Source organism: Labrus bergylta, chromosome 10 (genome assembly GCF_963930695.1).
Source record: "Labrus bergylta chromosome 10, fLabBer1.1, whole genome shotgun sequence".
NCBI classification, from domain to species: domain Eukaryota; kingdom Metazoa; phylum Chordata; class Actinopteri; order Labriformes; family Labridae; genus Labrus; species Labrus bergylta.
The window spans coordinates 31,262,400-31,284,690 of NC_089204.1; the positions used below are offsets into that span (position 1 = coordinate 31,262,400).

The following is a 22,291-nucleotide window of genomic DNA, read 5'->3' on the forward strand; positions in this document are numbered from 1 at the left end:
ATTTAGAGACTGTAGGTACCAAGAGCACGCCTGCATTCTGGGACCATAATGTTCTCGAAGGGTAGTACGGCACTATAAGCTCTTCAAGATAAGATGGTGCCTGGCCATTTAGAGCTTTGTAAGTGAGAAGAAGGATCTTAAATTCTATTCTAGACTGTATAGGGAGCCAGTGCAGAGAAGCCAACACAGGAGTAATGTGGTCCCTTTTCCTGGTTCTGGTCAGTACACGAGTTGCAGCGTTGTAGACTAGTTGAAGAGTCTTTAGAGACTTACCAGAGCACCCTGATAAAAGAAAATTACAATAATCCAGTCTGGAGGTAACAAATGCATGAACTAGTTTTTCTGCACCATTTTGCGACAGGATATTCCTGATCTTAGATATATTACTGAGGTAAAAATACGCTGTTCTTGAAATTTGCCTGATGTGAGAGCTTAAGGACATATCTTGATCAAATAGAACTCCTAGATTCCTAACAGTGGTGCTAGATGCCAGGCTGATGTCACTAAGGACAGTCAAATCACTAGAAAAAGTCTCTCTGAGGTTCTTAGGGCCTAGCACAATAACTTCAGTCTTCTCTGAATTAAGAAGCAAAACATTTCTGGTCTTCCAGGTCCTAATGACCTTAAGGTATGCTTCTAGTTCTCATAACTGATTGGTGACATCAGGCTTCATTGATACGTAAAGCTGAGTATTGTCCGAATTGCAATGAAATTAGTTTTATTAAGATGAATATCCTCTCTTGAATTTTGCATCCCTTGCAGACACTTACCCAGAAAACCAAGACTTAGAAAAGGCATTTTCTATTTTTTCTGGCAGGGAAGAACAACCAGACAGAGGCTTAAGACGTTACAGTTTGCTATTGATATAGATGTTCTTTCATTGCCTAATTTTATATTTTACAATTGGACAGGTCATTCGCACCAGTTTTGGCTATGGTTGCATGTAAGCCTTAAAGAGAAACATATATTGATTCTTGGGCTCTTGTCACCTGTTATACTAATAAGTCATAAAACATAATCCTGTCATTTACAATAGTATTATAGGGTGGAAGGACATAACTGAATATCTAGGAATTTAAAATGTGAAATCCTTGCTCTATCTAACAGTCCAAAATCCTATTTCCCTGCAGGCACCGGTTCATTTCAGTTCTCTTGTTGGCGAGATAAAGGGATGGATGACTAATTTAAAGATAATGTTTTTTCAGCCTTTCACCAGTTACAGGTGACATTTGATATTCCCACGCAACATTTCCTATTTTCTCTTAGCCTCTCTCTCTTAGTGATGTAGAGACATCTCTTGGAGCTTCACTAAAGTCATGCAGGATGTAGAGAAACACGAGGATAAGAACTACAAAATAAAACAGGATACTAAAGATCAAAGTAGTAAATGAAGCAATAAAAAATACACAAAAGGAAAACATGCAACACGAAGACAGAAAGGGGCAAAATAAAACAGGAAATGAAATCTAAACATTGAAATAGACAAAATAAAAAACATAAATGTAATATAATAGCTTGTATTAGGTATTATTTATTGTTTATAATTATGTGATTATTTGATTTGGGGATTTTCCCTCATTTTATTGTACCAATAAAGCTTGGCTGAATCGAAATTAACTGAATTAAAATTAAATTGAAAAATTGTTGCAGGAAGAAAAGAGCGCAGGCGCAGTTTGTGCAGGGAGGGGAGACAGAGGGGGAGGGGTAGTAGAGAGAGGGAGAGAGGGAGAGAGGGAGAGAGAGAGAGCGAGAGGGAGGGAGAGAGAGAGAGATGGAGTGAGCAAGAGAGAGAGAGAGAGAGAGAGAGAGAGAGAGAGTTAGCTTAATGGGATTTAGAGAGAGAGAGGAGAAGAGGGAAACAGAGCTGAGCATCAGCTTCTTAAGAAGGGAGGTTATCTCCTGCTAGCAACACACACACACACACACACACACACACACACACACACTTATGCACACACAGACACACAGACACACACACACATATACAGCGCTAACAGAGCTAACAGAGCTAACAGGGAGACTGCAGAGCAGCAGCCATGACAGACACCGGTGAGTAAATACATATCTATATCCTGCTGTTTGTGTGTATGTGTGTCTGGTGTGTGTGTGTGTGTGTGTGTGTGTGTGTGTGTGTGTGTGTGTGCGCGCGCTTCATATCAGTGATGACGTATAATAACAGCTGTGATTTCGACCATTAGTGTACCAACTGTGTGTATGACGGCAGAGGGTAGGGAGATAAAGAGAGAGAGATAGATAGATAGATAGTCATTTTTTATTTGGAACATTTTTATTAATGTTAATATACAATATGAATTACAGCAGCCCAAAGAATGAGCCCTGTGGTATGCCATTTATTACTCTGAGGGTCACATATGATACAACATACACTTCCCCATGTTCCCCTGACACTAACACGTGTCTCTAGTCTGTCTACAAACCCCCCAATGATGAGAAAAGTCCATCCTCTCCGTCTTCTGCCTGCTCCACTTTTCAGAAAATGTGTGCTCAAACAGGTTGTTTGGAGATTTTCCCGTCATGACATCAGAAAGGGCAGTAACCCCTCCCCCAGGTGGGTGACACTCCCACAGCTAGGTGTTTGTTCTGCCCTCTGAGCCTTCTCAACGTAAACAATAGGACATGGAGCGAGAAAGACCGAGTACACCTGAGCCCTTCCAGAGAGGGGGCGTGGTCAGACACAGCTCATTTACATATTTAAAGGATCAAATACAGGATCAGAGTGGATTTAGAACATGTGTGTGAAGAAACTTCACACACATGTTTAGAGGAGCTCTGAGACTTATTTAAACTGAAGAGGAGGAGGATATGTGACCTTTGAATTCAATTAATTCTTGATCGGAGGCTGACAAGTCAAATATTTCAAGATTTAGACTTACACAGTTCACAGATCAATCAAGTGATGTACACAAACACAAAATAAATCACACACACACACACACACACACACACACAGAGACTAGCAGGTTGTCTGACAGCAGCTTTCACTCTGAGCTATTTTCATTCAGCTTACAAGAGATTATCAGAGGTGATCGCCATCTGTGTGTGTGTGTTTTGGTGGCTGTATATGTGTGTCTGTTACTGTGTCTGTGTGTGTTGCAGACGCCCTGAGTGATGCCTTGCAGGCTCTCAGTGTGAGCACGGAGCTGATTGAAGAGGAGCTGAAGCCTCACTTGGACACTCTGCTCACTGCCCTGCTGGAGAAGAGTGAGTCACACACACCTGTTCATGTGTTCAGGTGTTGTTTGATTGATGAAGTAGTGTGTTTGTTACCATGGCTTACATGAGGGTGTGAACAAGTTTGATTGTTATTCTGGTTAATATGAACAGGTGTGTTTGTTACTCATGTTTGTATGAACAGGTGTGTTTGTCATCTACAGAGAAGGACGCTGCTGTGGAGATTTCCAGGAGTGGGATTCTTCCAACTCTGGCTCAGGTGTTAGAGAGGAGAAGCAACCTGAATATCCAGGTGGCGCTGGTGGTGGCAGAGATGGCCCGAGAAGGTTATTTTCCTTTTTATCCACCTTAATTAACTTGCCCAAGATTCAATATCTCCTATAACCGGAAGTCCAGGTACAGGTACGTTCTTTGATAAGGTTCATGGTGCTTTGCTGTAACTGACGTTTCTTTCTTAAGATAATCAGCCTAATGTTTTTGGAAATGTTCAGGAGTGTATTTGTGAAGAGTCATGGTCTTTAACTCCTCCAATGCTTTTAAAACCATCCAGCCCTGCCTCCCGAGGGACAAGCTGGTTGAGATAGGACTGCACCCTGACACCACAGCCTGGATCATGGACTACCTTAGCAGCCATCCACAGTACATCAGAGTGGCTGGCTGCATCTCTGAGTGGGTGATAGTTAGTCAAGGAACTGTTCTAACCCAACAGTTCCTCTTCAATCTCTTCACATGTTCCAGTTCAACTCTGGTTCCTGTCACCTCCAAAAGTGTCCTGACAACTCCTCCATTATTGAATGCATCAGTGATGACAACAAGGATAAGAACAGAGGACTGATGGAAAACTTTCTCACATGGTAAACAGAAACCACCTGAAGGTCAACGTAAACAAAACCAGGGAGGTAGTTGTGGACTACCAGAGGAAGAGGAGGCCACCTGCCTTAGTCATTATCCAGGCGGAGGAGGCGGGTCATTCAAACAAGTACCTTTGGGTCTGCATCAACAACAAACTGGCCTGGTCCCACAACACTGACGCCCTCTTAAGGAAGGGAAAGAGCAGTCTGTTCTTCCTGAGACTTAGATGTTTCAGTGTTTGTAACTCTTGAAGACCTCAACCAGTCTGTGGTGGTCATACTCTTGAAGACCTCAACCAGTCTGTGGTGGTCATACTCTTGAAGACCTCAACCAGTCTGTGGTGGTCATACTCTTGGAGACTTTGACAATTTTATTTTATTTTTTTAAGATTTATTTTGGGCTTTTCGTGCCTTTAATGCAGAGAGAGGACAGTGGATAGAGTCTGAAACCAGAGAGAGAGGACAGTGGATAGAGTCTGAAACCAGAGAGAGAGGACAGTGGATAGAGCCTGAAACCAGAGAGAGAGAGCGGGGAATGACATGTGGAAAGGGGCCATGGGTGGAAGTGAACCTGGGCCTACTGCTTGAGATGAGAGTCTCAATACATGGGACGCGCGCCCTAACCATTGCGCCACCAGCGCGCCCCGAGACCTTGACAAGTTTGTGGTGGTCATACTCTTGAAGACCTCAACAAGTCTCTGGTGGTCATACTCTTGAAGATCTCAACAAGTCTCTGGTGATCATACTCTTGTAGATCTCAACAAGTCTGTGGTGGTCATACTCTTGAAGACCTCAACAAGTCTCTGGTGGTCATACTCTTGAAGATCTCAACAAGTCTCTGGTGGTCATACTCTTGAAGATCTCAGCAAGTCTCTGGTGGTCATACTCTTGAAGATCTCAACAAGTCTCTGGTGGTCATACTCTTGAAGATCTCAACAAGTCTCTGGTGGTCATACTCTTGAAGATCTCAACAAGTCTCTGGTGGTCATACTCTTGTAGATCTCAACAAGTTTGTGGTGGTCATACTCTTGTAGATCTCAACAAGTTTGTGGTGGTCATACTCTTGAAGATCTCAACAAGTCTCTGGTGGTCATACTCTTGTAGATCTCAACAAGTTTGTGGTGGTCATACTCTTGAAGATCTCAACAAGTTTGTGGTGGTCATACTCTTGAAGATCTCAACAAGTCTCTGGTGGTCATACTCTTGTAGATCTCAACAAGTTTGTGGTGGTCATACTCTTGAAGATCTCAACAAGTTTGTGGTGGTCATACTCTTGAAGATCTCAACAAGTCTCTGGTGGTCATACTCTTGTAGATCTCAACAAGTTTGTGGTGGTCATACTCTTGTAGATCTCAGCAAGTTTGTGGTGGTCATACTCTTGTAGATCTCAACAAGTTTGTGGTGGTCATACTCTTGAAGATCTCAACAAGTCTCTGGTAGTCATACTCTTGTAGATCTCAACAAGTTTGTGGTGGTCATACTCTTGAAGATCTCAACAAGTCTCTGGTGGTCATACTCTTGTAGATCTCAACAAGTTTGTGGTGGTCATACTCTTGTAGATCTCAACAAGTTTGTGGTGGTCATACTCTTGTAGATCTCAACAAGTTTGTGGTGGTCATACTCTTGAAGATCTCAACAAGTCTCTGGTGGTCATACTCTTGAAGATCTCAACAAGTCTCTGGTGGTCATACTCTTGTAGATCTCAACAAGTCTCTGGTGGTCATACTCTTGAAGACCTCAACAAGTCTCTGGTGGTCATACTCTTGTAGATCTCAACAAGTCTCTGGTGGTCATACTCTTGTAGATCTCAACAAGTCTCTGGTGGTCATACTCTTGAAGATCTCAACAAGTCTCTGGTGGTCATACTCTTGTAGATCTCAACAAGTCTCTGGTGGTCATACTCTTGAAGATCTCAACAAGTCTCTGGTGGTCATACTCTTGTAGATCTCAACAAGTCTCTGGTGGTCATACTCTTGTAGATCTCAACAAGTCTCTGGTGGTCATACTCTTGAAGATCTCAACAAGTCTCTGGTGGTCATACTCTTGTAGATCTCAACAAGTCTCTGGTGGTCATACTCTTAAAGACCTTGACAAGTTTATGGTGGTAAGACTCCTGAAGACCCTCTACCAGTCTCTGGTGGTGAGGCTCCTGAAGACTTCGACCAGTCAGTCAGCGGACTGTGTGCTGGTTGGGTCCAGACTCAACAAGCTGGTGAGGAAGGACCGCTTTGTGGTGGCTTTGGGTTTGGAGACTGTGGCTGAAAGGATGATGGACAAAAATCAGAGACATCCTTGACAACCCCTTTCACTGCCAAACCCTCATCCCACCAGGTGTACCATAATTCAAATGAACGCCTTACTTTAACCCTCTTACATCTCACCTCGCCCCAGTTAGACTCCCCTGCGTCTCGTTAACTCCTGATTGTGTATTTTTTGACACTTAAATTTTTTTTCCCTTTTTCTAATGAAAAACACAGACAACATAACATCAGAATAATTGCTTGACATTTAGAGATGTTCCATTTTCAGGTCAAAGGCTAAATTGTATAATTCAAGGGGTCTTTATACAGAATCTCATAATTTACATGTTAAATAGAGACAGTGAAAGGGAGGTAAACCACATTTTAAGCTTTTAAAAAACCTATAAAAATGTATTAATCTGTCAAATATAGTTTCCATTTTGAATTGTACAAGTCCTTTCCCAATCTTAATAAGAGAGTCATCCTTTCCTTTCCAGCTCGTGAATCTTTTTAATGAAGTCATGCCAGTTATCTATTGGTCAAATTCATGCCAATATATAGAACAGGAAATAAAAGAGATTGCTCTGATTGTGTTTCTAATCTCAGTGTGCCGTGTGAGCATTGTGTATTCCTGAGTTACCTTGTGCCAGTATTCCTTCTCATGAGTTTTCTTGTGACCATTGTTAGTGTTGACTTCAGCTTTGGACTGCCCCTCTTAGATTTTGATGTGTACCGATCTTTAGTCTGCCTTGGGTGAAGTCTACATCAGTCGTTAGCCAGTGGATGTATCATACTTCTGTTTACAGAACATGCCTATAATATAATTCTATCCTACTGTCTTAAATTGTCCTGTTCTGTGAATACTAATCTTGCTCTGTTCCTTTGATTTGTCTATTGTCATTCTTGTTGGATGAACTTAATATTTCCTTTTCCCTACCCTACATCTAACTGTCTCTTCTGGGGATCAATGAAGGATTATCTTATCTTACCTCAAATTTATATACACACGTGTATTTTGTGTGTTGTAGCTGCAGTGAGGGAGCCATGCATTGAGGCAGGTCTGGTAGAAGTTCTGGTTCCACATTTGAAAAGTAACGACGAGGAGATGCTGCTAAACACTGGAAGAGCCATCGGACGAATCTGCTTCGATAACTGTGAGTGAGTGAGTAAGTGAGTGAGTGAGTAAGTGAGAGTGTGTGTGTGTGTGTGTGTGTGTGTGTGTGTGTGTGTGTGTGTCTCTGTGTGTGTGTGTGTGTGTGTGTGTGTGTGTGTGTGTGTGTGTGTCTCTGTGTGTGTGTCTCTGTGTGTGTGTCTCTGTGTGTGTGTGTGTGTGTGTGTGTGTGTGTGTGTGTGTGTGTGTCTCTGTGTGTGTGTGTGTGTGTGTGTGTGTGTGTGTGTGTGTGTGTGTGTGTGTGTGTGTGTGTGTGTGTGTGTGTGTCTCTGTGTGTGTGTGTGTGTCTGCAGGCTCTCTGATGATAAGGATCGAGTTGTTCAGTCCCACCAAAAACTTGCAATGTTGCCATTCTAGGAATTAACACCAATTAAGCAAATCCACCTTTATTAAGCGTTAGGATTTTGTTCAGTTTGGGTCTTCGGTCCAACTTTCCTGCAAATTTGATGAATCAAAGGATTTGATGTACCTGCGGCGTCATTTACTGCTAAGCAGACTGCTGAGGTTTTCCAAAGCTTCCACATCTCTGTATAAACTGTAAAGTGAATTAAGTAATTACTTGTACAAAAGTCAATCTTATGATCATTTCTCCTAATTGAAGCCTGTAATATTCTAAATGACGGACAGAACATCCGTGTATATTTATTATGTGGCTTCTGTCCCCAAAAATCTTTTATTTTTTGAACAGTTACATTTCATGGACTGTAATCAGATATTATTAACTCATCAGCAGCAATAATAGTAAATCAGTTAGACTAAAAATGCTGTAAAGTTCAATTGAACAAAAGGCACACAAATACATAAGATAATAAAATAACAATTCTGTGTGGTATCTCTTCTTCTCAATATGTGAACCAGCGCACCAGCAAGACCAGTTAGTCCAGAGAGGCGTCATCCCCAGACTAGTGACCATCATCAGGGATTATCCGGAGAACGACCCGCTGGTCAATGTGTGCCTGCTGGCTCTCTGCAACCTGGCTGATATTGGTGAGGATTATTGTGTTAAATTTAATTCAAGGTCAAGTTGTCTCTGTGTTTTGTTAAAATTTTCTGAACTTTCTACAGATGTTGCACTTTCTTTAGCTGTTACTGTTATAGATCTATCTTTAGTTATAGATCTGTACCCAACAGGCCTCTACCACACCAACTGACTGTAACCCTGATAATTGGTATGAAACTGGCAATGGCCATGGTGGATTCAGGCTCTTCATACACCCTCCTAAATTACAAGTTGTGGCATACTGCCAATTAGGGAGGGCCAACCTTCACCCTTGCTCAGGAGATCCTCTGTATTCAGCTGACGGGTCAGGGAGATGGCCTTTCAGATTGCAGGACACACCTGCACCTTGCCTGTGCTGTTTTGTCCTCAGAAGCCCTTGCCCTGTTGTGTTAGTTCCAGACGATCTCCTATCAGACCAGGGACCCCAGTTTGCCTCTGATGTCTCCAGGGAACATTTCAGATCTGGAACCTGCAACAGATGTTCACTTCAGCCTACCATCCACAACCCTACCTTACCGACAGAATATACCATACATTAAAGACCATGATAGCCTCATATGTTGCTGACCACCAGAAACAATGGGATGAATACCTGCAAGATTTGTGCTTTGCCTTGAAAAACTTTGTTGTGTCAAAGACAAGAGGACCCGCCCACTCTTTTTTTTAAAGATTTATTTTGGGCTTTTAATGCAGAGAGAGGACAGTGGATAGAGTCGGAAACCAGGGAGAGAGAGTGGGGAATGACATGCGGAAAGGGGCCATGGGTGGAGGCGAACCCGGGCCTACCGCTTGAGATGAGAGTCTCAATACATGGGACGTGCGCCCTAACCATTGCGCCACCAGCGTACCCTGGACTGGCCCACTCTTATTGTGTGTAGTTGACCTTAACTCTAACTCTGAACTAGAAGAGGGCAAAAAGCTCCAGCAACACTTGTAGTATGAAGATCCCCTTTATTAACAAATCCAACCAACACGTTTCAGCTTGTGGCTTGTTGGAAGTGGATTAAAAAGGTATTTTTTGTTACTGTTTTTCGACTGTGAAAAGACACTGAACTTTCTACCAGTAACCGACACCATTGGTTGATTGCCTTTTGGATATTTTTTTTTAATACATTTTTCTTTTTTTGAAACTTAATTGCTTTGTGTTGCATCTCTGTATGGTTGTTTCTTTGTTTCTAAGAAGAAGAAAAAAATAATACATTTTATTTATAATGCACTTTACATTTGAATCACATATCATAGTCCCACAACTTTGGAACAAAAGCATAAAAGCAACAACTGAAATAAAACATGTAAAATCAGGCAGAATTAAAAACCTGAGCATAAAATAACTTCTAAGAGCAGTGGATTTAAGAGAAGGCTCTTTTATAGAGAAACATTTTCAGTCCTTTTTTAAAGGAGTTGACAGTCTGTGGGGCCCTCAGGTGTTTGGGGCAGCAGAATGGAAGGCTCTGTCCCCCAAAGAGCGGGGTTTGGAGGGGGGTGGTGTCAGCAGGTTAGAGGTGTCTTGTGTGGGTTTCTGGGGTGAGCAGTTCTTTAAGGTATGAAAGGGAATTGCTGTGTATGCAACTGATTGCTGCTAAATGAATTGTAGAATTGATGGGTGAGTAATGACATTGTATATTCGATCCTGAGTGAGACGGGAAGCCAGTGTAGTGAGTGCAGGATGAGAAGTGCATTGTAGTAGTCGAACATGGAGGAGACAAAGGCGTGGATGCGTGTTTCAGCATCTTGGAGGATGAGTAAGGGACTGAGTTTTGCAATGTTTTTGAGATGGGACTTGAATGAGCTTTTGCAGATATTTTAATGTGTGATTGAAAGGCCAGATGAGAGCCAGGTCGGTGACCAATCGTGAGAGATGGATGTCTTGAGCAGAGAAGGACATTGTAGTTACGAATGAAATTGGTGTGGAGAGCCGACTAGGATGGCTTCTGGGGTGTGGTTTAGAGGAGGTGGTGTGGGTTTTCATGTATAGTTGGGTATCGTCTGCATAGCAGGGGAATGAAATTCCTTGCTGCGTGATGACGTGACAGAGGGGAATCAGATAGAGGGTGAAGAGGGTAGGGCCGAGGACTAATCCTTGAGGGACACCACAAGTGCAGAGTGTGTGCAGGACTTTGTGTCTGCAAGCGCAATGTATTCAGTTCCTCCAGACAGGAAGGACTGAGGTAGCTCAGACGGAGAAGCTGTGAACAAACAACGGCAGCATACCCCCCGACACACACAGTCCTCGAAGCGGGTGGCCTGGGCTCAAGTCCAAACGAACAGAAAGCTCAGAAATACATTTAAAAAAAGATCTGTATATAGCTTTGTGTATAACTACATACCTATTTATTTATTTTATGTTAAATAGGAATACATAAAACTTTACAAACAAATCCACTGTCAACATGAACATTTTGTGGTGTGTTTCAAATAGACACAAAAAAAATATAAATAAATAATAATGATAAAAAAAATAATAATACTGCATGAATAACCAGAGAAAATGTAGATGTATATACTTAAATAGATTTAGCATGTGTACTTCCAATACATCCCTATATCAATTAGGCAATTCTATATAGTCATAATATAAGTATATTACAACTATACTAATAATAATACAGCATCAATAATTGTTGTAACAATAATTACAATAATAGTATGTATGCAAAGTAATGATTGAGAAAGAAATAAGAGAAAGAACACACAAATCCAGTGTCTATTCACTTGTAATATACCTAATTGTAAAAATTGCTATTATTGTTTTAAGTAATAACAATAAAAACAAAGAATTTAGAGAAAAACAATAACAAATATAAACAAAACAACAAAAACAAAAACTGAAACAAATCTCCCCACCCGTCCTCCCATATCCCACCCTTCTCCCCAGTATGGCTCTCTATTTTCTTTCATTTATCTACGTGTACTTATGTCCACACATATTCACATTTGGCTTAATCCGGATGATTAACTTTCAGTTGGTCTAGGAAGAGTTGCACTTTTATGGCCATCCTGCTCTAAAGAAGGCAAAATGTCTAGAAAGGGACCCCAGATTTTATTAAAGGTTTCACGTTTTTTCCTTACATTATATAATATTTTTTCAGGAGTGCAGTAGGACACCAGTTAATTTATCCAATGTCTTGTTGACGGTGGCTCTTCAGATTTCCATTGAGTTAAAATACATTTCGTTGCTGCAGTGCTAGCAAGTAAGATACAATATTGTTTATAATGGAATGTATTGACAGGGCTCATATCCCCCAATATCCAAAGTTTTGGGTCCTGCTCTACTTTGGATCCTATTATCTTTTTAGTCAATTTTATGGTATGCTTCCAAAAAGATTCTAACACAGGACAACTCCAAAACACGTGAAGAAGATCACCTTCAGTTATTTTGCATCTCTGACACATAGGAGATACATTGCTGTCAATTTTATTTAATCTATGGGGTGTATAATATGTTCTGACCCTAACCCTACGCAGGACTTAAAGGACTTAAATTCTTACAAATATGCCAGTGGGTAAAGGAAAATAGTAAACATTATTTCCCAGATAAACCTATAGAGACCCCCTTTGAAACATGCCTGCTTGATAGACTGCCCACTACATGTAGAGGACTTATGTCATCCATATATGGTATTGTTAATGACAAATTTCCTGGCTACAACATAACACCTATTAAAAGTAAATGGGAAAGAGACCAAGGTCATGTTTATGATGAGGAGGCTTGGCAACGTCTCTTATAGCAATCACAGACTGTATTAATCTCCATAAAACACAGGCAAATTCAATTCAATATACTATGAAGGTTGAACTTTTCAGTTAGTTGTTGAAAGTTAGCAAATGTGTCGTTTATATACAAATCAGCAATTGTTTGAATGTTTTTGTTGTTCCACCTTTGTAATATTCCGTCAGCAATATGGCTTGAGATGTTTGGGTTACCCCATAGGGGAGTCCTCTTGAGGAATGAAATATCTAGGTCTAAGAGTGAGTGAGACTCTTGCCATGCACTAAATGTGGAGAGTATTATAGGGTTCTCTGTGAGAGTGGCTACATTTTTCTTAGTACCTAAAAATGGGATCATATTTAAAGGAGTAGTCCTCATCTCATGTTGCTCTATTGATACCCATCTAACCTCACTCCTTTCTGCATGAAGCCAAATCCAAAGTGGTCAGAACTGGGAGGCAAGATAATAGTTCCTAAAGTTTGGAAGATTTAGTCCACCCTTTGAGTATGGGGCTTGTAAAGCCATTAGTAGGGTAATAGTAGGATAAGGAACTTAGGTAGGACGTTCATTTTGATTGAGTTAACTCTGCCGATGAAGGATATAGGAAGATCCCTCCATCTTTTAAAATCAGATAACTACATATCTATTTGACAAAAAATATCTGTCTTTAGTCATGGATGTGTGTGTTTGCAGACTCTGCGCGGGAAGCTCTGGCTGATCAGGACGTTGCAGGAGTGTTGACGTTTCAGCTGAAACGAGCTCCTGATGCTGAGCGCCGTCATGTGATACTGGAGATACTGGGATCACTCGGAGAGAGCGGTAAGAGCTGCTGGATGAAATGTGTTATTAAAATGTGACCCGTTTTCTCTGAGTCCAGAGATCATCTCTCTCTCTGTCCCCCCCTCCTCAAATACACACACACACACACAGAAACATAACTTAGATTTACATGATAGAAGAAAAATGTATAAACAACAGGTTTAAACTAAGAAGGGAAACCTTTCAGGTTGTTTTGGGATTCTGTCATCATTCATTAATCAATCAATCATTATTATTCCCACAGAGGGAACATGATTACATATTGAACACTTCAAACAGGAGGTCAGACAAAACAACAGACAACATGAAACTTTCAAGAGAGGAACAGACAGTGATTTAATAACACTTATAAACTACAGCAGAAAGTTAAAAAGGTTTTATTGAAACGCCCTACAGGGTTGGAAACTCTGCTAACCCCAGGGACTTAGAGAAATGGAGGCAGAGTACAAGGAGCCATTGAAGGGCCCACACATTTACAAGAATGAATCCCTGTGGATTTAAAGGGCCAAAGGTTTCATGTTCACACCAGGAGAATGTTAACCATGTACAGGTAAATGACTTGTGTCCCAAATCAAAGAGTACATACCATATGAGACAACCCCTGTTTTTGTCTTGTCTTTCACAGTCAGTGGCTCAATAGTGGGTAGTTTATTGGGATACAGGGTCATTTCTTAATAATCTTAATAATTGTTCCAACAGATACACTGAAGCTGCAGTTTGCAGAGTCAGGAGTACCAGAAGCTTTATCGGATATGATCCGGGCTCTGCAGGCCGCTTCGGACCCTCATGATCTCTGCAGCATCAAGATTGCCTCCAACCTCATCGTGTCCCTGCTGTTAGGAGGTCAGCGCAGCTAAGCACCTTTTTCTATTGTCCCATCTCAGAGCACAGAGCAGCAACTCTTATTCAGTCTCAATATTCATCTCCTTATTGGAGCGGAAACCCATCCAGGTAAGAGTTAAGACAATGTGGACAGACAGCTGACATCAGGCAACACTGAAGAAGCAGAGTGGGATTTTCCAGCACCAACTACCAAATTGCATGAAGAGTAAAAGGCTAGAAGAGGTCCAAAAGCTGAACTGTGGCTGTAGTAAAAGCATGATAAAGAGGTCATGAATAATTGTTATGAGAGGTTAAAAGAGTGGTGCTTTATGTGTATAAACAAATAGATCAACCATTCATGAGCCTGATGGATGCGGGAGTGAAGCTCGACATGGCTCTCTTTGTCCTGAAAGTTAGAGATCTGTATCTGTGGCCTGAGGGGGTTAGGGTTAGGTTGTAGAGATTGTGAAGTGTGTGTGTGCTGTCTGAGGCCACTTGTTTGTGTGCGTGTGTGTGTGTGTGTGTGTGTGTGTGTGTGTGTGTGTGTGATGCTGATCAGTGGTTCCTGCTGCTGTCTGATTATTTTCCTGCTCGTTGTTCTGATCCTGTTTAATGGATTGTGATGAATGTTAGACAGAAACACAAAGCAGGTTGTGATGTTGAAGGTTCAAACTGATTAAATAAACATTAGTAGAATGATGACAGGACTGATTGGTGTTAGACTGTCATGTTTGGTCTTGTGGCCTTAATCAGGGTCATCCATCCTGATAAAGGCCACATGCCAAAACACCACGGTCCAACTTGTTAATGAAGTTGATCGTCATGCTACAAGTATTGCTGGAGTGTCTGAAAGGGACCACAGGTTATCTAGGCAGCTTAAAAGAGAGCCAGCTTCCTGCCATGGAAAAGTATTGACAATTATCCAATCATCTGTACTAGAATTTAAATATTGAAGATCTGTTTATTGGAACCTACAAAGGTAAATGAGTTGTGCAGATGGGAGATTCAACAACTAAGAGCAACAAAAGGTGTCAGTTCAAAGTAAGCTTTGATTGGATAAAGTCAATGTTTCGTCCTCTGATTCAATTATCAACCATCACTAAACTGGTGACTAACTGTGATCAGCAGTTTTCTAAACAATGAGGAAGAATAAATAAATAATAAATACACTTCTGAAGGTCTTTTTATCCATGTTAGTATTCATTTATCATCCATCAATCTATTCTGTGGCGATCTGTCTAAATCCTCTTGATTAGCCTACCTGTGCCACATCTTGTGACGGGTCGCTCTTTGGCCAATGAGCTTCCTTGATTGGTGCTGCTCTGTTGATCAAAGGGATGGCGCAAAAACAAGATGGCGGTGCCTGTAAAACCTGAAAGCCGGTTGGCACGTCCGTGGCTGCCCCATTCATTTCCAAAAGTCTGTGGTGTGGTAGTCTCTTGGTGCTGTGCCTTTATGTCTGGACTTTCCTCAGGAGGATTTCCAGTGAGGGTTAGGGTTAAAGAGGAGCCAGAGGATCGTTCAGGTCCAGGAGGTAACTCCCTTGTTGTTGTCTGTGAAGTCTCACTCGGCTAGTTTAGGTTGGAACAGGTTGTCATAGTGATACACGGACAAGAGGGCCCACTTTCGATTTGTTTTTGGAGTGTTTTGTCGAACTGAACCTTATTTGAGTTGAATTAGAGGGTTGTGAAAAAGACAGCTTTTGTTGATTGCTATTGGGATTTTTTTGTTTGATATATTTTTCTTCCTTTGAACTGACTGGCTTTGTGTTGAATCCTCGTGTGGTTGTGTGTTATGCTGTTTTTTTCTATTTTATGAGGTACTTTTGGTTTAAAGAAAAAGAAGGTATATTTGTGGTGGGTTTAAAAATATACATATATATAACAAACTTTCAATGAAGTTGTCTGTTAAAATACCTGCTGGCACCCCAAAAAGCATTAGAACTGCTGAATTTCTCCATCCATCCATTATTTCCTTTAATTTTAAATGTGTTTTTAATTTGAGTGAACGTAGAAGTCTCTGACAAGAAAACATTTTATAAGGTTCATTTGTATGAAAAATCTGCAGGTAAGGTAATGTGTCTGATTTTGTGTGTGTCTTTGTGTGTGCGTGTGTGTTTCAGATGAGTCCATGCAGAAGTGTTTTGGAGAGGGGTCAGGTCTGGTTTATCAGGATGTTCTGTCGTGGCTGCAGAGCTCGAACACTCAGCTGCAGCTCTCAGGAGCTCTTGCCATTGCTAACTTTGCCAGAAATGGTGAGAAGAAATAACACACACTTGAAGCTTCAGTGTTTATCCAGCTCTGCATGGGTCTGTAAACCTTTCTGTGTTCTAACCTCTCTCCATTTTTCAAAAGCATCTCCAATATTGATCCTAGTTTGAGCACGTTTCTGCTCGTGGAGCTTATTAGAAACATGCAGAGGCTTTTTAGGTCGGGTACAATCACTGAACCACTTCTCTTGCCCTACCCTACAGTCTCTGCTAAATGGATGAATTAATGCAACATTCAAATCAAACTCTGAAAGACTGAGCTCCTTGTTATCTCAGCCAGTTCCTCTATGCAACCACAGATCAACATCAATCAATCTTTATTTGTTTAGTGCCAACTCATAACAAGTGTTATCTCGAGACACTTTACAAAAAGCAGGTAAAAGACCTTACTCATTGTTATGTTATAAAGACCCAGCTTAATCCATCGTGAGCACTTTAGCATCACTTTATCATTTGAATATCCAGCTTGGAACAAACCAAACTCATGCCCACAAAGTCTGCCCGGAACCTGGGTGTCATGATTGATGACCAGCTAACTTTTAAGGTTCAAGTAGCCTCGATTGCCCAGTCATGTGGATTTGCCCTGAACAACATCAGGAAGATCAGACCTTACCTTACTTGTGATATCACGCATCGATTATTGCAACTCTCTACTGGCAGGTCTTCCTACATGCACTATCAAAGCTCTGCAGATGATACAAAATGCAGCAGCACGACTGGTCTTCAACCTTCCTAAAAGAGCACATGTCACTCCTCTGTTCATCTCCTTACTCTGGCTCCCAGTTACTGCTCACATCAAATTTAAAACTCTGCTGCTCGCTTACAAAACAGACACAGAAACGTCTCCTCCTTACTTTAACTCTCTGATCCAGGTCTACACTCCCTCCCCCCCACTACGCTCTGCCAATGAAAGGCGTCTGATCCAACCAGTTTGTGTGTGTGTTTGAGTTTCTTTCAGACAGTAACTGTGTCAAGATGCTTGACCTCGGCGTGGTGCCTCACATCCTCACCCTACTGGAGAAACATGTTGATGAAGGAGACGTGTCTGTCCAACATGCTGGACTGAGCGCGCTCAGAAACCTCGCCATCCCTGGTACTGTCAGTGAGCGAAATCCAGACACTGCAAAAATGACATGGGTTGAACATGGTTAAAATCATGACACTCTCTCTGTCTCAGCCACCAATAAAGAGCGGATGTTGGAGGATGGAGTCACAGAGAGGATAAAGAGCCTGCTGCGCTCTGACATGCCTCCAGTTCAGTTTAAACTTCTGGGAACTTTACGTATGATGGTGGATGGACAAGGTGAGCTCAGGTTTCCTTTAAACACATAAATATTTGAAAATTAAACTTGTTTTTATCAATATGTAAATGAATCTCAGCTACCTATCCTGTCATCTCGTTGAAATCCACCAGAGTGTTTCAGGACTAAACAGACGAGTAAATTAGAGGATTAGCTAACAAGCTAACAGAGTCCAATGTCCTTAAGCTGTGTTGAGAAAATGATTTTCTGATGGTCAAATTTGACATCTTGACAATAATTACCTTTATAAAGTATCTTCAGGTATTTACCCTGCCCTGTGGAAGAATACATTCTTTTCATTTCAATCAATGACCTGAAGCTGATGATAAGACGCATTGAAGTACGGTTGAAACATTTGACTCTTGACATCATGTACTGAAACATTTATTTGGGTATATTTCTATCCATTTGCTCACATATCTTTTTTTTAAGCTTAGGGTTACTAAGCCACTAAATACTTCATTTTATTTCTCTGGGGGGTCAGAGGAGGCTGCATTGGTGCTCGGCAGAGACTCGGTTCTTCTCGCTCGGGTCATGGAGTGGTGTGATGCCAAAGATCATGCAGGAGTCCGAGGAGAAGCCAGCCGCTTGCTCGCCGCTCTGATCAGACACAGCCGCAACGCCGTGAGCTCATGTCTCCTCCAAAATACTATGCACACACACATACACATAAACACACCAGTCTCCAACAGCAGAACAAGCAAGTAAGACCTAATCAACCACCAGTGGGACGCCAAGACTCTGAAACAGAAAAAACAGAACACAATGTCCAGGCTTTACACACCTGGACATTCAAAGGAGGGACCAGACTTTTCTTGTCTGCCATATCAAGGCTCAAAGTGCAGATGAGAAATCTTTCAATTCCTTTATTTTAAAATGTTGATAACTATTTTAGATAAGCCTAACCCTTACTACAGAGAGCTCAATGTTATAATTATAACTGTAGATATAAATAATTGTAAAATTGTATTTTGATCATTATCTTTGGCATGCATTGTCATTTTGAACCTTTCTGTATTATTTAGTTTACATTCTTACTTTACATCATCTTTAAATTTTCAACACATACGACAGAAGGAAAAAGTTGAAGTCTTTTAAATATGAGTACACAAGCTTCTGTTTATGATAATCATTTATGTTGCATTGAGGTGTGGCAGAGTCAATGTATCTTAAGAGTTCAAAAGATAACAAACAGGAGTTGTGCTTTGTCTGCATGTCCTGAATCAAACATCAATGAACATAATGGTGGAGTGAGGTTCCTCAACACTTCATCATATTGTATTACTATCAGCATGTAGTTCTTAAAAATACTTAAACTAACACTAATAATTATTTTAATGTGTGCATGTTTGACTGCATCTACCTGTTTCTGCTTCTGTCTGTGGATCTGTCTCTACTACATTACAACCCCCACCTTGTGAGGGAGGCTGCAGCCTCCTGTTCTAGAACAGCCTTTGAGTGTCATCTTTACAACCTGTCCTCCTCGCCTTCGGTAAACATTTTGCACAGATCAACAGTGCTGATCGTGTCTTCTTTGGGTTCTCTGGTGCTTGTACTGCAATCTGTCCAATTTCTGATGAAGACTTTGTACATCCTCAGTGCAATTTGTTGACGGCTTGATAAATTGATCATTCATTGGTCAAAGCTGAGTGTGAAAGCAGATCAGACCAGTCTGGGTTGAGGGGCGCCGGAGAGCCAAGCTGTGTACATAGGCTATAGTCCTCATCACAACGAAAGAGGGTTTGAATCCAATCTCGGCCAATTTCAACCTTTTTAAAATGGCTGGTTACTTCCTGTTTCCTCCTCTCTAGATCCTTGCTTGTGTTGTTCTTACTCTTCTGTTCGTCACTTTAGCTAAAAGCGTCTGATAATGAATTGTATAATTTTATTTATAAAGACCAACAATTATCTATCATGAGTAGAGCACAGAGAAACATTGAGCACAGTTAACATCAAGAGAGAAAAAATACTTTCATAAGGCAGAAACCTGGATCAGAACCAGACTCATGATGAACCCCCCCCCCAAGCCAAACTCACAAACACACAAACAAGAGCATGCAGTGAATGTCTGACTTCCTCTCTGACAGGAAGTTGTTCGTGCTGTTGCCAAAGCAGCAGGGATTCAACATCTTATCTCCATGGCAACAAGTGAGCATGTCATCATGCAGAGCGAGGCCCTGGTTTCTATGGCGATAGCCTCTGCCATCGACATAGGTAAACATGTTTCAAGATTTTTACGTTCTGAATTTCTGAAACACTTCAGAATAATCTTCATAAATAATCATAAATATATATTTTATATATATTTTTGTTTACTCCTTATTCACTTTGAAAACAGTTTTGTTGCTCCTGTCTTTGCTATCGTGGTCTCTCACAAACAGACATTCAGAGCATTAGAGTTAGCATTAGCATTAGCATTACTAAGTTAATTAATCATTGGTTAATGAGATGATATGATCCTGAGCTTGTATGTCTGTCTGCATTCTGTTTTTATTATATTATTATATTCAGTTTGCTTTATGGAATCTTAAACATTAATGTTACTTCATTAAATGTTAAAGAACACACACACACACACACACACTCACACACACACACACACACACACACACACACACACAAGTGGAGTGTGTGTGTGTGTGTGTGTGTTCAGTGTGTGTGCATGGGTACAATGAAAGGAGATAGGAGAAGTTATAAAAAGACTCAAATTTATTAAAAGAAGAAAGCATGTGATTGGCTCCTTACGGGGAAGAGAGCGTGCACTGTGATTGGTTAGATTCACGTTACGCCCAAAGCACACCTGTTGTTTAATGAAGAGTCTTAATCAACCTCATCGTGCTCTGCGCCTGTAACGTGTTAAATGTAGTCTGACTCTCATCACCATCTAGACAAAGAACTGCATGAGGTCCATAAAGTGATTTTTCAAGATAACTTCAATAAAGAATTAGATTTATAATTGAGAGATTCTGTATCAGCTAGAAATGCTTTTAGTTTTGAACCAACAATTGATTTTTAAGGATCAGCTGATTTAATAATGTGACATCCCCCCCTCTCTATATATATCTATATAAATGTACAGACTCAGTGAAGGATGTGTTCAGGGACGCTCAGCTGTTTCCTCTCCTGAAGAACATGTTGGAGGATCCTGTTGGAGCAGTTGAAGTGAAGTTCAGTGCTTTAGGTCTAATCTGCAGCCTGGTTAACTGCAGTAAGTTTTCTTTTTACACTCAACCCACAATTACAACAAATTCTCATCCTAACCCAATTAACATAAAATATTTTAAAAGCTGTGTCTGTCTGGGTGATCTTCTCTGACCATCATCTCTTCCTTCTCTAACCATCATCTCTTCTTCTCTAACCATCATCTCTTCTTCTCTAACCATCATCTCTTCTTCTCTAACCATCATCTCTTCTTCTCTAACCATCATCTCTTCTTCTCTAACCATCATCTCTTCTTCTCTAACCATCGATTTCTTCTTCTCTGACCATCATCTCTTCTTCTCTAACCATCATCTTCTTCTCTGACCATCATCTTCTTCTCTAACCATCATCTTCTTCTCTGACCATCATCTTCTTCTCTAACCATCATCTTCTTCTTCTCTAACCATCATCTCTTCTTCTCTAACCATCATCTCTTCTTCTCTAACCATCGATTTCTTCTTCTCTGACCATCATCTCTTCTTCTCTAACCATCATCTTCTTCTTCTCTGACCATCATCTTCTTCTCTGACCATCATCTTCTTCTTCTCTAACCATCGATTTCTTCTTCTCTGACCATCATCTTCTTCTCTGACCATCATCTTCTTCTCTGACCATCATCTTCTTCTTCTCTGACCATCATCTTCTTCTTCTCTGACCATCATCTCTTCTTCTCTAACCATCGATTTCTTCTTCTCTGACCATCATCTTCTTCTCTGACCATCATCTTCTTCTTCTCTGACCATCATCTTCTTCTTCTCTGACCATCATCTTCTTCTTCTCTAACCATCGTCTTCTTCTTCTCTGACCATCATCTTCTTCTTCTCTGACCATCATCTTCTTCTCTGACCATCATCTCTTCTTCTCTAACCATCATCTCTTCTTCTCTAACCATCATCTCTTCTTCTCTAACCATCATCTCTTCTTCTCTAACCATCATCTCTTCTTCTCTAACCATCATCTCTTCTTCTCTAACCATCATCTCTTCTTCTCTAACCATCATCTCTTCTTCTCTAACCATCATCTCTTCTTCTCTAACCATCATCTCTTCCTTCTCTAACCATCATCTCTTCTTCTCTAACCATCATCTCTTCTTCTCTAACCATCGATTTCTTCTTCTCTGACCATCATCTCTTCTTCTCTAACCATCATCTCTTCTTCTCTAACCATCATCTCTTCTTCTCTAACCATCGATTTCTTCTTCTCTGACCATCATCTCTTCTTCTCTAACCATCATCTTCTTCTTCTCTGACCATCATCTTCTTCTCTGACCATCATCTTCTTCTTCTCTAACCATCGATTTCTTCTTCTCTGACCATCATCTTCTTCTCTGACCATCATCTTCTTCTCTGACCATCATCTTCTTCTTCTCTGACCATCATCTTCTTCTTCTCTGACCATCATCTCTTCTTCTCTAACCATCGATTTCTTCTTCTCTGACCATCATCTTCTTCTCTGACCATCATCTTCTTCTCTGACCATCATCTTCTTCTTCTCTGACCATCATCTTCTTCTTCTCTGACCATCGTCTTCTTCTTCTCTGACCATCATCTTCTTCTTCTCTGACCATCATCTTCTTCTCTGACCATCATCTCTTCTTCTCTAACCATCATCTTCTTCTTCTCTGACCATCATCTTCTTCTTCTCTGACCATCATCTTCTTCTTCTCTGACCATCATCTTCTTCTTCTCTAACCATCGTCTTCTTCTTCTCTGACCA

The 22,291-nt window shown here is 40.9% G+C and overlaps 1 protein-coding gene across 1 annotated transcript in view; it reads left to right on the forward strand.

Moving 5' to 3' along the window:
• The first annotated feature begins 1,735 nt into the window (after window positions 1–1,735).
• Window positions 1,736–22,291, forward strand: part of si:dkey-191g9.5 (rap1 GTPase-GDP dissociation stimulator 1-B) — a 22,837-nt gene continuing 2,281 nt past the window's right edge. Inside the window, exons 1-13 of the mRNA XM_020658122.2 lie at window positions 1,736–2,049; window positions 3,118–3,222; window positions 3,396–3,518; window positions 7,312–7,437; window positions 8,313–8,441; window positions 12,857–12,982; window positions 13,682–13,825; window positions 15,927–16,058; window positions 17,032–17,166; window positions 17,251–17,376; window positions 17,859–17,998; window positions 19,462–19,588; window positions 20,454–20,582. Of these exons, the coding sequence (XP_020513778.1) occupies window positions 2,037–2,049; window positions 3,118–3,222; window positions 3,396–3,518; window positions 7,312–7,437; window positions 8,313–8,441; window positions 12,857–12,982; window positions 13,682–13,825; window positions 15,927–16,058; window positions 17,032–17,166; window positions 17,251–17,376; window positions 17,859–17,998; window positions 19,462–19,588; window positions 20,454–20,582 (1,555 nt within the window). The 5' untranslated portion in view covers window positions 1,736–2,036. The remainder of the gene's footprint in view (window positions 2,050–3,117; window positions 3,223–3,395; window positions 3,519–7,311; window positions 7,438–8,312; window positions 8,442–12,856; window positions 12,983–13,681; window positions 13,826–15,926; window positions 16,059–17,031; window positions 17,167–17,250; window positions 17,377–17,858; window positions 17,999–19,461; window positions 19,589–20,453; window positions 20,583–22,291) is intronic.